The sequence below is a fragment of the Miscanthus floridulus genome, chromosome 6 (assembly GCF_019320115.1).
Source record: "Miscanthus floridulus cultivar M001 chromosome 6, ASM1932011v1, whole genome shotgun sequence".
Classification (NCBI taxonomy): Eukaryota; Viridiplantae; Streptophyta; class Magnoliopsida; order Poales; family Poaceae; genus Miscanthus; species Miscanthus floridulus.
In genome coordinates, this window is record NC_089585.1 from 9,278,792 (window position 1) to 9,291,554 (window position 12,763).

Sequence of the window (12,763 nt, forward strand, 5' to 3'; positions counted from 1 at the left end):
TCGAACGGACAGAAACGTCGCCTGAGAGAAATGAAAATTTCAGGCACCTAGACAATAGGAAAAGTGCACAACAAATTATATTTTCATAAAAACACATTCAACATTATATCCAACAAAGGGTGTTGGGTGCTTGTGGGGCCTGTTGAGGTCATTTTAGGGGGTGGACTCCTGATTGGGTGATTCAAGATTGATCACACACCAATAGTCATGGGCCTTCTTTGGTCTTTTGTTTCACTATAATCTATTAAAAAGAGAGTTTATATATGGATTTTTTTTATTTTGTCATAAATTTAAAACGTATTAAGGCCTGATTGGATTAAACTTTAGACCAGGATGCTGTTGGGCGCCTAGCAGCCTTGAGGGACTTAGCGGAGCAGCTGCAGCAACCCACGGTGGAGCTGCGTGGGAGCCCCTAAGTGGAGCTGCAGCAACCCACGGTGCAGAGGCAGCAGCAACCTGGCCAACCGTCTGCTTAAGTGGAATAGGGAGAAGCTGATTTGGTATAGGGATTCCTAGGCGGCGGCCAAACTCCAGCTGCGCCCACCCCGCTCATGGTTTAGCTTTTTATTAGTGGGATACTTAGCTTAGTTCACTATTAGCTAAGGCCCAGGGGCAGATTAGTATTTGGTTTGCATTTATGTAGGATTTTTCCATCTTATGGTAGGGGGCATAGCTCACTTTGGCCCTTGCTAAACTGAGCTCCACCACTGGGATCGCTCGCTCGCTGAGCTAGTATCATCCGATGCTAGCGCCACAGATCGGACGCGCTTGCAAGTCATAGTCTTAACGCCGGACTACGACAGAATCAAATTCACAGTTATTTCACTTGCCTTTTCATCGTCATGGATTCGCGCTACGGCGCTAGCCCTTAGCTGCGGCGGCGGATGCGATGTGGCAGGCTCGTAGCGACGCAACCGCGATGACAGGTAAGGCGATGTGGGGGTTAAGCGCAGCAGGGTAACTCAATCGGCAAGCACAATGGGAAAAACAACAACGTTGTTAAAGGCCAGAACTGTTCGCATTCCACTGGGCTTCTCTGAGCGGCCTGCCTACGCAGCCCAATAGGCCCAGACGGCTCTGCGGCCTGCCTAACAGTTTCTCTCGCGCGTGTCTCCCATCGCTCGCCGTCTTCTACCTCCGTCTTCTGTCGAAAAAAGAGAAGAAGCCGTCCATGGCCGCACATAGCAGAGGGCATCCGGCCATGAGGGAAAGGGGGTTCTCGCCGGCGGGGACCTCTCCATATTGGTGGATCCGCCCCTGCGCCGGACCGATCCTCCTCTTCCTCTTTACCGCCGCCGCGGCGTCTGCGGCGGCGCCTGAGGAGGAGAAATTCACGGAGGAGCTGCTCCTGCGGCCGCTCCCGGACCGCAAGGCACTGGCCCACTTCCACTTCCGCTCCTCTGCGCCCCCCGCTGCTTCCGTTGGTCGGCACCACCACCTCTTCCCCAAGGCCATCTCCCAGCTGGTGCGTGCCCCGTGCGTCCATCTCCACTCAGGAGCAGATCTCTGATGTCGCTGGCTTAGGGTTTATGCTCCAATTGTATACGGCTTTAATTCGTCGTTCATACTGGTACATTAGCTTGGACTAGCATGCAACTAGATAGGTGTGGTTGTAGATCAATAACACGTTTGATCTGTTTGTGGGTACTCCACTGGGACAGTGAGGCAAGCAATTGCTTTGCTGCAAAGATTTGCTTTTGGCACATGTACATAGTTGTGCTAAGATGGAGATCTTTACTTTGCATTTATTTCATTTTTCCACCTAATGATGTTTATCAAGTTGTCAAGGTATTAGTTGAATGTTGCAATCCAAGTGCTGATTTGTTTTTACCCAAATTTGAGCCGAGGTGCTGTGTAGTCACTGTAAAGTTTAAGTTTTGCAATTTGATCAAAGGCTGAAGCCCAGCTTGATTAGAAATGGGCACAGTAGTTGGTGGGTTTGTACTTTGTAAGACAACAAGTCAATGACCCTGAGTATTGGGGGGTCTCTGAAATGGGCACAGTAGTTGGTGGGCTTTTGCCTATTAGGCATTAGCCCCAAATGTTGGTGGGTTTGAGAATTTTACTCTGTATTCTTTTGTTGCCTATTAGGTTTACATATAATAAGCTATGCCTTGTTTACACCTTTAAGTCACAACAGCCTGGGCGCTGAAGAAAGGGGCCCTCCATTTCTTATGTGCTGCCACATTTTATGAATGACTGAGAACCTCTATTAACATTATTTTGCTTTGTCAAGACCAGGTTAAAAAATATCATATTAGCGAGTTGGAGCTATCTTTCACCCAGGGAAGATGGAACTATGAGCAGTGGGGTGGATTTGATCCTATGTCAACTAATAATGCAAAGCCTCCTGGTGTTGAGCTGTGGGCAGTTTTTGATCTTCCTTTGTCTGAAATTGATGCAACATGGAAGAACCTGACACATACACTCTCTGGCCTGTTTTGTGCATCCATCAACTTTTTGGAGTCTTCAACTGCATTTTCTGCTCCTCGTTGGGGATTTAAATTGAATGAAGGCAATTTGCGATATGGTGCATTGCCTCGTGAAGCAGTATGCACTGAGAATCTGACACCTTGGTTGAAACTTCTTCCATGTCGTGACAAAGCTGGGATAGCTTCTTTGCTGTACAGGCCTTCAATTTACAAAGGATATTACCATTCACAAAAACTGAAACTGAGATCCTCCCAGTCACTTGGTATTATTCTTGATCAAACTCTGACTGTTGTGCTCCAACCAAATACTGTAAGTGGCGAACAGCTACATTCCAATCATGGTCAACTTCAGCCCAACTGGTCCATGAGACATCTTTTCAACAGAAAGTTGTCAGGGAAATGCCTTGTTTCTAAATCCAGCAGAGTATTCATTGAGGTTGATAAAGGCATTGTTGACAATGTTAACAAATCTGGAAGTGATCTTTCTTGGAGTAATGAATTCTTTGTATTGTCTAATAGCCCGGACAAGTTGATCAAAGGTCAAAATCACGTAGAAATTCAATCTTTTTTATATGTATACGATGCTAGTAACTACACTGAGGAAAAACCTTTGGATGTGGGCATAACTTGGAAGCTTCCCCTCGTATGGACTTGCACCCCATCACCTTTTCATGCAAGCAGATTTCTTATGGGCAGTGGAAATGAAAGAGGGTCAATTGCTCTGTCGTTTATGTCCACTAATCTTCATAAGCAGATATCCGGCAGCCCAACTGATTGTTCAATAAAGGCAGTTATTTTCCAGGTTGTTCCATGGTATGTTAAGGTCTATTATCACAGCCTAGAAATATTTATAGATGGGAGCAGGAAGACTGTGTCAGAAGTAGTTGACAAGATTCATGTCATTCCTTCAGAAGACAAGCTTTTGCCTGGTACCCTGGAGATGCTACTAAGATTCCCTTGCAGTATGCAGTCAGGAACTCTGACATTGGATTTTGACAAGGTATGCTCTGCTGCTTAAGTTACTTGAATGTACCTTCCCATTGGGTAGAATTTCACATATTTCTCACTTGGTGCTTCGGCCTGAGTCTTCATTTGTTATTTGCCCCTGGGGCAGTCTTAATGCAATGATGTCCAGAACTAAACATTACGTTTTTAGTTTGTGACAATGTTAACTGCACATGAAATTTCAGGGATTCCTGCATATAGATGAATATCCTCCTGATGCTAATCAAGGATTTGACATTCCTTCAGCTTTGGTTAGCTTTCCTGAGTTCAGTTCTGCTCAAAGTTACCCTGAAATTGATCCAGTACTTGGATCTCCTTTACTAGAAAATTTCCAGGTACACCCTCAGAGATGTCATGAACTGATCAGTTGGCTAGTACTAGCTGATTTCCTTGCCATACATGAATATAAGTATTTGTGCTTCATTATCGTTGCAGTATGTCAATATCTCTGTGTTCTGCAGGAAGATAGTGTTGTGAAGTCATATACAGAAGTATTGCTTGTTCCCCTGACAACTCCTGATTTCAGCATGCCATATAATGTCATCACCTTCACATGCACTGTCTTAGCTCTTTACTTTGGCTCATTATTGAATGCTTTGAGACGAAGGATTGGTGAGGAAGAGAGGGAGTTGAAGAAAACAGGTAAGCACAAATATTTATGTTGTTTGGTTTCTGTTTTGTGATGCCTTGTGTTACAGAGCTTGTGCTCTAGTATGTATGGGACTTAATCATACTTGTATAACAGCTACATTCAATGCAGAATAAATTTTGTTTTCGTTGTGCTGTCACCATGCCTGCTCTTTTTTCTCGAACAACCATGCCTGCTCTTCTAGAGAGAATCAGATAAAGTTGTTTCTTCAAAATTTGATGTAAAGGATGGAATGCAGCTTCAGATGTTGAAAGAATTGAATAATTAACATTTTTTTGTTCAACTTACAATTTCCAACCCTACCTTGAAACAAGTTACAGTGTTACACACTAACAAGGTTACTTGAACACAATGTGCCTGTTTTCTTGCTCTAGATTTAGCTGGTCATGTTTCTGCTGTGCAGTGGTCGTACTGAAGAAGTGGCAACTCTTAGCAAGCATCCTTTATAGGAAATTTGTTGATGAATTGTTCTAGTTCTAGGAAAAAAATAGATGTACTGGCTAAAAGAAGACAGTACTTGGTTTGAAGAAAGTATTGTTCAAAACAGGTTGGGAACTTTTTGTTTCTCGGACCAATTAGATTTGCGCCTTCAAAAAGGATTTGGATGTCATGGGCTCCTCTTTTTTTTTTTTTGTGAATTATGTCATGGGCTCCTCTATGGTGTAATTTTTCACATGGGTTGCGGTACTTAACCGTTGTTGGACTGCAGACAGATCGGCAAAGACGGGGTTGCCATTTCTGGCGTTTTGCCCACTTTGTGACCTAGCTCCTGAAACTATCAACCATCTGTTGATCTGTGTGGTTGCAAGTACAGTATAGCTTACTGTAGTTCGAGAATTAGCCTGCAGGCTCTAACACCACAACCTGATGCCACTACTCTGGCTGGTCGAACCGGATTATAAAGAGAGCGGATAAAGTGCAGTGAGAAGACCTCGATTCTTTGATCATTTTAGTAACACGGGAAATAAGGAAACACTGTAATGATTGCGGTTTCAACAATGCTACCCTGAACATATCCTTGGTAGTGTGGACAGTAGAAGCGGAGGGAGCGCTCTATTGTTCAAGGCTGGGACTCATGGCCTCCAGAGCCTTTTCTAGGGTCTGTGTCCTTGCATTTTGGTCATCTGATCTATTTGATCGTATCGTATTTGATCTCAGTGTTCTAGGGGATGCGTGGATTTTGGGTGTGTATCCTGTTTGGTGTTGTACATTTGGCTTTCATCTTAATGAAATGACACATGGCACTCCTACATGGTTCAAGAAAAAAAAAACTACGCACTCTTTTATAAATGTGCTATTTCGATATCAAACAGGTCTCCAAGATAGAAAATCACTGCTTGATCTTTAACAGTATGCTACTAAGCAGTCACAAAGTTCCTGGGTCCATGAGGGTCAAGGAACAGGGTCAAGGAACATGGCGCACTACTTGCTAGAGGTTTTTATAAGACAGGGATGAAATTGTTCCTGAATTCCTGGGACAGGGACGATTTCCTGGGACAAGACCCAGCTTCGACCTGTTTTCTGATACTACTAAGAACCGCCTTTCTATACATGATGAGAAAATAGTATTTGATTGTTTTTTTAAAACTTTGGTTGTTAGGAGTGGGACTTTTGTTAACTGAACCCTTGGCACTAGCTTCAGTGTGAAATCCCTTGCATTTTCTGAACTGACCTTGGCATATTTTTCTGCAAACTATTTCACATATTTTATATTGATATTTACTTCCTATTTCGCCCCTATTGTGCTGTACTCCCTCCGTCCCAAACTATAAGTCGTTCTGGCTTTTCTAGATACATAGATTTTATTATATATCTAGACATAATGTATATCTAGGTGTGTAGCAAAAGCTATGTACCTAGAAAAGCCAGAACTAATTACAACTTGGAAAGGAGGAAGTACATGTAAGGGGGCTTCTGAATTTCTTAACAAATGTTGTTGATATTTTATTTTCCTGAAAAAAAAAAACATCAGCAGCTGGCTTCTTACCAGTATTAATTCTGTTACAGCCACAAGGCATGGGCTCATTCCTCGGTTGGTAGCTAAGTTAAGGGGGCAGAAGGTGGATCCAACAGAGTCAGGGTCCTCATCTGAATCGACTGGATCAAAGAAGCTGCTATTCAAGGTTGTATTTGTTGCAGTAGCTGCAGTTCTATTTCACTATTTCTCAAACAACAGTTAAGACTTAACATCTGTATCTAAAATTTTGGGCTACTTTGGACTGTGGAGCCACGGCGGTAGAATGTACCATGTTGTGTAGCATATGTATTGCCTGTAAAAGTTTGCTTGCTTCCAGGCGCTATTTTGTCATCCTAGATTCTTGAAAGCAGAGCTTGCTGTCCCTTGATTGCACCAGGTTTTTTTTTTTTTTGAGGAACCCACTATACATTTTTTACGTTGATCTAAGTATCTAACCACCACATGCAGCATCTGTGCACTGTGCTTGAGCTTTATTCGGCTTGAATTGCTACTAGTCCAGATAGATTTTTTTTTCCTGAAGTAGAATGTATTCCATACGATCATTTCGTGTCAGATTTGTTGGTCTCAAAGAAAAAAGTATTGGCGTCTGTTGGTACCCCCCACCCACCCCCAACCCACACATACACAAAAAAAAAGTCTGGTCACTCCAAAAAAAAATTATCATTTTGTTTCTCAAAGTTCAGATTTTAAGGGATGAGGGATCATATCCTATGTTAGAAGAATATACGAATAAATAGAATTTTCTAGATCTGCCTCTGATATTGTGATGGAGGAATCGTGCTGGACATCCATCCAAAGTTCCAAACTCCGCTTGTGAATCCATAGCATTTCAGATAATGTGTCGTCAGCAAACAAAATCCGGTGATAGTTGGAATAGTCAATGCTACTACGGAGTACTACATCAGAAACAAATTCCTGCATTCTTGACATGGGAGAGAAAGTAGTAGGAAACTGGTGCTCTCTAACCTGTTTGGAGGGGCTCCGGCGGCTCCGGCTCCGGCTACTGTAGCACCACTGTAGAGGAGCCGCCGGAGCCCCCAATTGGAGGCTTCTCTGGCTCCTCCTCTTTTCCCGTTCATTTGTGCTGGAGCCGGAGCCGTTTTTTTCGCTGCTACAGTGATCTACAGTGTTGCACAGTGCGGTGGGAGCCGGAGCCGCTGGGCAAGGAGCCCTGCCAAACTGGTTCGAGATTTATGGAGCCCTTGGCCGCGTCCTGGCGCGAGCGAAGATGATGACCACGCTGACGAGGATCCACGGCGGGAACATCCCGTTGACAAGCCTCGACGACCGCAGCGGCTCCGGCACCCCGTTGACTGCAACCGCTGCCATCACCGCGGCCACCAGCAGGCCGGCGACGATCACCGACACCGGCTTCGTCCACGACTCCTGCCGGCAACGAAAAGCCGTTGGGTTGGTTCCGCGATATCCACGTGCCGCGAGGTGCAACTCGTAAAAACGAAGGGAGAGGAACACGGCCAACTCACTCTGGGCTCGCCGTCGAGGGCGATGACGGCGCCGTCGCGGAACGGCAGCGCGGAGTAGCCGGCGGCCGGGTCGCACCTGATCCGGAGGCCGCGCCCGCGGCGGGGGCCCTCGGGCCTGAAGGCGAACAACGCCCGGAGGCCCTGGCTCGCCTGGATGCGGCGCACGTCGAGGCGGTCCCGCCCAGGGCCCGACAGGTCCGACCGGAAGATCGCCACCGGGCCGGCGCCCCGCCGGTACAGCCGCACCTCCACGAACGGGACGCGCTGCCTCGCCGTCGCGGTCGGCTCGAGCAGTGGCGCAGCCAAGCATTCCTGTTCCGCACGCGCCATCACCACCCCCTCGCCGTCGGCCTGCTCGTTTGGTAACTACTGCGATGTGCGGGCCTGGCTGGATGCGAAAATCCTTACACCTTATATTGGTTCAAAATTGAGCTAAATACCATAGCTTTGTACGTCAACCTGGTTTTCAAACAATCTCCCAACCAAAGCAAAGCACTCTCATACCCAGAGGAGGAAAGTTCATATAAAATGTTGAAATGTTGGCGCAATGCAAGAGTAATTAAGTTTGTATTCCAGATCCAGCACAAGGTAAAAGTTGATTTGAGACAGAACAATCTCCACCGCTCAAACCAAGATAGAAAAGCGTCTTAACATAGGACAACAGCAGTAACAGCTGAATTCGGCTTTAGTTACAAGCACAAGCATCTTGCCTTTTTTTTGTTATGGAACGCATGGACGGATGCGGGGCGCAGAGAGCAGCTGCGCAGCGCAATGCATCAGTCCGCCGTCCAGCTCTGCTCCACGACCTCCCGCACTTTGCGGTTGTACTCTCGCTTGTTCTCGCTGAACATGCGGGCAGCTTCAGAGTTAGCGGGCGAATTCGGGTTTGGGTCGCACAACAATGACTGCAAATGGCACACACCTCAGGTTAGTCACACACTGGCCACCAGCACAGATGGTTTGAGTCTTTGAGAACATCATAATTCATAAACATAAACAGAGACACATTCTACTCAGCAGACATCCAGGTCCATAGCAGTAACAGAAACTACTCTTCCTCCGTCCCAAAAAGAGTACGCTTCTAAATCTGGTCCAAATAGAACTATCTTAAGTTTGACTAAGTTTATAAAAAATAGTATCAACAATTATGATTCCAAATAGGTATAATATGAAAATATATTCCATAATGAATCTAATAATACTAATTTGGTACCATAACTATTTCTAAAAATTTGATCAAACTGAGGATTGTTTGACTTAGCGCTGTAGTTAGAAGTGCACTCTTTTTGGGATTGAGGGAGTTGCTATGCATTGCAAAGTTGAATGTTATTGTATGACAAGCAAAAGTTACAAATGTTGGAAAAAACAATAATCTCTGCCAAGAAATAAAAGATTACTTCTATGGTTGTACCTGGATCGACGTGAGTATTGCAGCTACATCATATATCGGACTCCACTGATTCTGCAGGATATCTAAGCATATGCTTCCATCAGCATAAACTGCACACGAGAAAAATATGTCAGGGTGACATATAAGTGGACATTAGAAGGTAGTACCATCCTATAGTTAAGAGCAGTTGTATCAGAATAAGCCAGAGGAGAAAGAAAGCCAGAGTTCCATTGGCTCAAAACCAATGGCACCACATGCATTGTGAAATCTCAGCACATATGTATTCACAAATCACAGCACATATCTGATACATCAAGAAGATAACCACAAACACAGAAAAGTTGCCAGAAAAAGTCAATGATGTCTGAGTTGAAGAGGTCCCTTGGGGGAAAGAACAAGTCAGCAAAGACAAAATCAGATCTGCTTATTTCCTGTACACTCATATAAATATGGATGAGAAACAACTTACTGTTTGGATGAAACATCCTAGAAACAAAGCGCACGGTTGGTGGCTTGTTTGGATATTCTTCATTAAACTGGAGAGTCAGCTTGAACGTACCTGAGAATAAAATAGGAGTTAGCATATTATCAATGAAAGGACAGAACACAAAGCAAACTATGTAGTAAGCTCAGAAAGACAAGTTAGCAACACAGAATCTAAGAGCTGTTGTGTGAGTTAGTGCACTGGAGATTTAGGATCATTTTCATATCTAACACTTTCCCAATCTATGAACCGACAATATATGATCATGTATTTCCAAAATGGGAATGTTTTTGAGTTATGGCAAACTTTGAACAATTTTACTACCGCTAAATTAACACAAACCATAAGGGAATTGCCACCACAGGATGTCAACAAAAAAGGTGACAAGCTGCAGGCCGCGCACAGACAATCCTGTGGTGTGTGAAACATTAGCTTCCAATAAAGCATGCATTATCAGCTAATTCAAACGGCAGAGAGAGGCAGAACAGTTATAGTGTAGACATTGTCTTGTTCTGAAACAGCACAAATACAAAAATTGCGACAAGAGGAAGAGGACCATAGCAACTATTGATTATCTCCGTTAAGAGGACCATTGTATAATTAATTCCTGGATAATGGGGCTCATCCAGCTAATTCTTTGACTTTATTCTGTCTAAATCAATCATTCTACACATATATACAAATACCAAAGCATTGACTGACCTTTCTCACCACCAGCAACATGCTTTGGGCTTGCATGTTCTCACAGTAGCAATAGTCGTTGCAATGTTTTTTTTCCTCTTATCTTAAGATTCAATGAGAGAAGAAAAGGAATTCTCACTAGGTTTAACAATAGTTTTATTGTTTATAATTATTAATATTTGCTTTAGAAGTTAATTTGACGTCATCGCTTACCAAGACTGACACTAGTGTTAGCATGGTACGCTACAAACAACAACAACAACAACATGGTACGCTACAAAGTTCCATTGAATTTGGGGGTCAGTTTCCTTTATAAATCTTAACTTGGAATTTGTACTCTAGAGCAGCTATGCATTTGACAGTAAGGTCACCAAACTCAGATAACTGAAAACTTCTGCTTGCCACCTGCAAGTGAACTACTGCCTACTAAAAGATTGTCGTATTCTGCATCGCTTGATCACGTCAGTGGTGCCTGTTGTGCTGGCAAAGCCAGCAGCAGCATATGCAGATGCAATTTATTATCGTTTGGATAAGCACATGATGAGTTGGGTCTAGGAAGCAAAAATCTGCAACATGAATCAGATTAACTAACCTCCATCCCACGGGGTATCATCAGGTCTGTAAATGAAACAAACATATACAAAGACGATGTCAGATTACAATTCAAACTAAGAAAGGGGGGAAATGGAGGATTCTGCATCATACCCAAATATGACAGCATTCCACAACATTATGTTGTTATCCTGCGGGGCGCCACTTATGCCGGCCGGAGGGTCCTGCATCAACCGCTTGAAATCCCTCATCAACCTCTTCCTCGCAGGGGTCGACATCCCCCGGATGTCCCTGCACGACACATACAACTCAACGTGAGCCAAAGGATCGCACGAATCTATCACCGATCCGTCACCGCCCCGCCCCAGCACGTGCAGGATTAACAACCCGAATAAAATTTGGGGGGAAAATACAGCTGTTACCACCAGCACCACAGAGCGAACAAATCCGCAACAGAATTGGTGGATCGGGGCATCCATCCCAGCCAGGACGATAGGGATTAACACATCACATAGAGAAAGGATCCTGCAGAGCTTTACCTAGGTAAGAAGAAATCAATCGAGGTCCAGCAGATGGACCGGACGGATGGATCTCCAATCCACACTAGCTGTAGCTTACGCGCCCAGTAGAGTGTGAAGGGGAGGACGATGACGACGACAAAAGAAGAAGACGAGCTGGGAAGAGTCCTGGAACGCGTGGTAGCTTAGACGAAGGGGATGAATTTTAAAGGTCCGAACAAAGGGCCGAATTTTTCCATTTTTTCCTTTTCTTTTTTGCTAGGTGCTTTCGAGGGAATTAGTTCTTTCTTGTTTTAGTTTTCTTGTTATATTCACTTTCTGGTTTTACCCTTCGGTCCTAAAATATAACGGAAGTTCATCCTAAACACAAAGAACTTATATGTAATCTAATACTTATATATAGTCTAATATTTTTATACTCCCTCCATCCTTTAGGTATCCCAACGTTTAAATTTGTTTCAAATTATAAGGGATTCCAAGTGAACAAATTCTTCAAAAGGCAACATTCACAGACACATATCATTAATGCCTGTCACCAATCTAAACATAATAATCAACTAGGGTTATATGTATCATTTGTTGTATCACATAATATATCCTAAAATTAATTGGATACCTCGTATTCCTAAATGGAGAAAGTACTCAAATACTAGCAATATGAACTTTCTTTGGTGACTTCATGATCGCCCTCTTGATGAACGATCAAAATAAGGTAAAGCTTAGAGATAAGTTTTATAAACGACTAATTTCTCAGTCCCTCTAGTCAGGTGGGTGATGGCTGGCCAAATCCTCTGAACACCATGCGGGTAACCACAATATATTTAGACTAAGTAGCCTAGCTATTTATTTTGCTACAACACCAAAAACACAAATAAACTATACACATAGGTCCACTATACCAATAAAAAACACTAGAAATACAATTGTCCACGTCCTTTTCACCCTTCCCCGTCTCCTCCAGGAATGTCAATGCCTCAGCTCGTTACACCTTTGCTATCGTCACCTCTTCTCCGTCTGGATGAGATTGCTGCCGTCTCAAATGGGCCTCGCCCTGACCAAATGAGGCTTTCTCCTTCCCAGATTGGATTTGAGCTTCTTTTCTAGCCGCATCCCTATTTTGGCAAACCCCTTATGTTTGGCACGTAGATTGGTAGATGGACAAACGACCAAGATAGTGACCTCGTGGGCCGCACGGATGAGTAGGGTGGTAACCTCACGAGCCCACGGAGGGCTAAGGTGGTGACCTCCAAGGCGTGGAACTAGCAGTGTAGGGCGAGGAGGGTCGGCGGGAGTAGCAACGACTTGGTGGCAGAAACCAATAAGGGAAAGAGAAGACAGAGAAAAAAGAAATATTTTTTATTTCTTATTATAGTAGTTTATAGACATATATGTACCCATTGCTATCAACTACTTTTTAGTCTAATTCCAAAGTGGCTCAGACGGTGTTTATGGATGGCTTTTGGAGAATTTTATGGGTTTATGGATGGCTTTTGGAGCATTTTATGGTTGCTCTGCATGCGGGTCTTCCCACATGCGATTTGAGGAGGCCCAACCTAACATTCATTCATGAATTGTTTGGTGACGGTCTCG

The 12,763-nt window shown here is 44.0% G+C and overlaps 3 protein-coding genes across 3 annotated transcripts; 1 reads left to right on the forward strand and 2 right to left on the reverse strand.

Annotated features, from left to right (window-relative positions):
• The first annotated feature begins 1,120 nt into the window (after positions 1-1,120).
• Positions 1,121-6,510, forward strand: LOC136457584 (uncharacterized). Its single transcript, XM_066457614.1, has 5 exons — positions 1,121-1,465; positions 2,242-3,432; positions 3,623-3,772; positions 3,899-4,079; positions 6,094-6,510. The coding sequence occupies exons 1-5, from the start codon at positions 1,172-1,174 to the stop codon at positions 6,264-6,266; spliced, it is 1,989 nt and encodes a 662-aa protein (XP_066313711.1). The 5' UTR covers positions 1,121-1,171; the 3' UTR covers positions 6,267-6,510.
• Positions 6,511-6,832: 322 nt separating this feature from the next.
• LOC136461618 (uncharacterized) lies at positions 6,833-7,902 on the reverse strand. The gene is made up of 2 exons (XM_066460898.1): positions 7,549-7,902; positions 6,833-7,450 (listed from the first exon to the last, which is right to left on the reverse strand). Exons 1-2 carry the CDS (start codon positions 7,876-7,878, stop codon positions 7,256-7,258), a joined length of 525 nt encoding a protein of 174 aa, XP_066316995.1. The 5' UTR covers positions 7,879-7,902; the 3' UTR covers positions 6,833-7,255.
• A 147-nt stretch (positions 7,903-8,049) lies between these two features.
• On the reverse strand, positions 8,050-11,350 carry LOC136461619 (ubiquitin-conjugating enzyme E2 2). Its single transcript, XM_066460899.1, has 6 exons — positions 11,195-11,350; positions 10,809-10,946; positions 10,696-10,721; positions 9,408-9,497; positions 8,960-9,048; positions 8,050-8,453 (listed from the first exon to the last, which is right to left on the reverse strand). Exons 2-6 carry the CDS (start codon positions 10,931-10,933, stop codon positions 8,325-8,327), a joined length of 459 nt encoding a protein of 152 aa, XP_066316996.1. The 5' UTR covers positions 10,934-10,946; positions 11,195-11,350; the 3' UTR covers positions 8,050-8,324.
• Between the last annotated feature and the right edge of the window lie 1,413 nt (positions 11,351-12,763).

Coding starts and splice junctions, on each gene's coding strand:
- LOC136457584 (XM_066457614.1), top strand. CDS start 1,172: ATGGCCGCACATAGCAGAGGGCATCCGGCCATGAGGGAAAGGGGGTTC. Junction 1,466..2,241: donor CCAAGGCCATCTCCCAGCTG/GTGCGTGCCCCG, acceptor TGTCAAGACCAG/GTTAAAAAATATCATATTAG. Junction 3,433..3,622: donor TGACATTGGATTTTGACAAG/GTATGCTCTGCT, acceptor ATGAAATTTCAG/GGATTCCTGCATATAGATGA.
- LOC136461619 (XM_066460899.1), bottom strand. CDS start 10,933: ATGTCGACCCCTGCGAGGAAGAGGTTGATGAGGGATTTCAAGCGGTTG. Junction 10,722..10,808: donor TGGAATGCTGTCATATTTGG/GTATGATGCAGA, acceptor TTTCATTTACAG/ACCTGATGATACCCCGTGGG. Junction 8,454..8,959: donor CAATACTCACGTCGATCCAG/GTACAACCATAG, acceptor TGCCATTTGCAG/TCATTGTTGTGCGACCCAAA.
- LOC136461618 (XM_066460898.1), bottom strand. CDS start 7,878: ATGGCGCGTGCGGAACAGGAATGCTTGGCTGCGCCACTGCTCGAGCCG. Junction 7,451..7,548: donor CCCTCGACGGCGAGCCCAGA/GTGAGTTGGCCG, acceptor CGTTGCCGGCAG/GAGTCGTGGACGAAGCCGGT.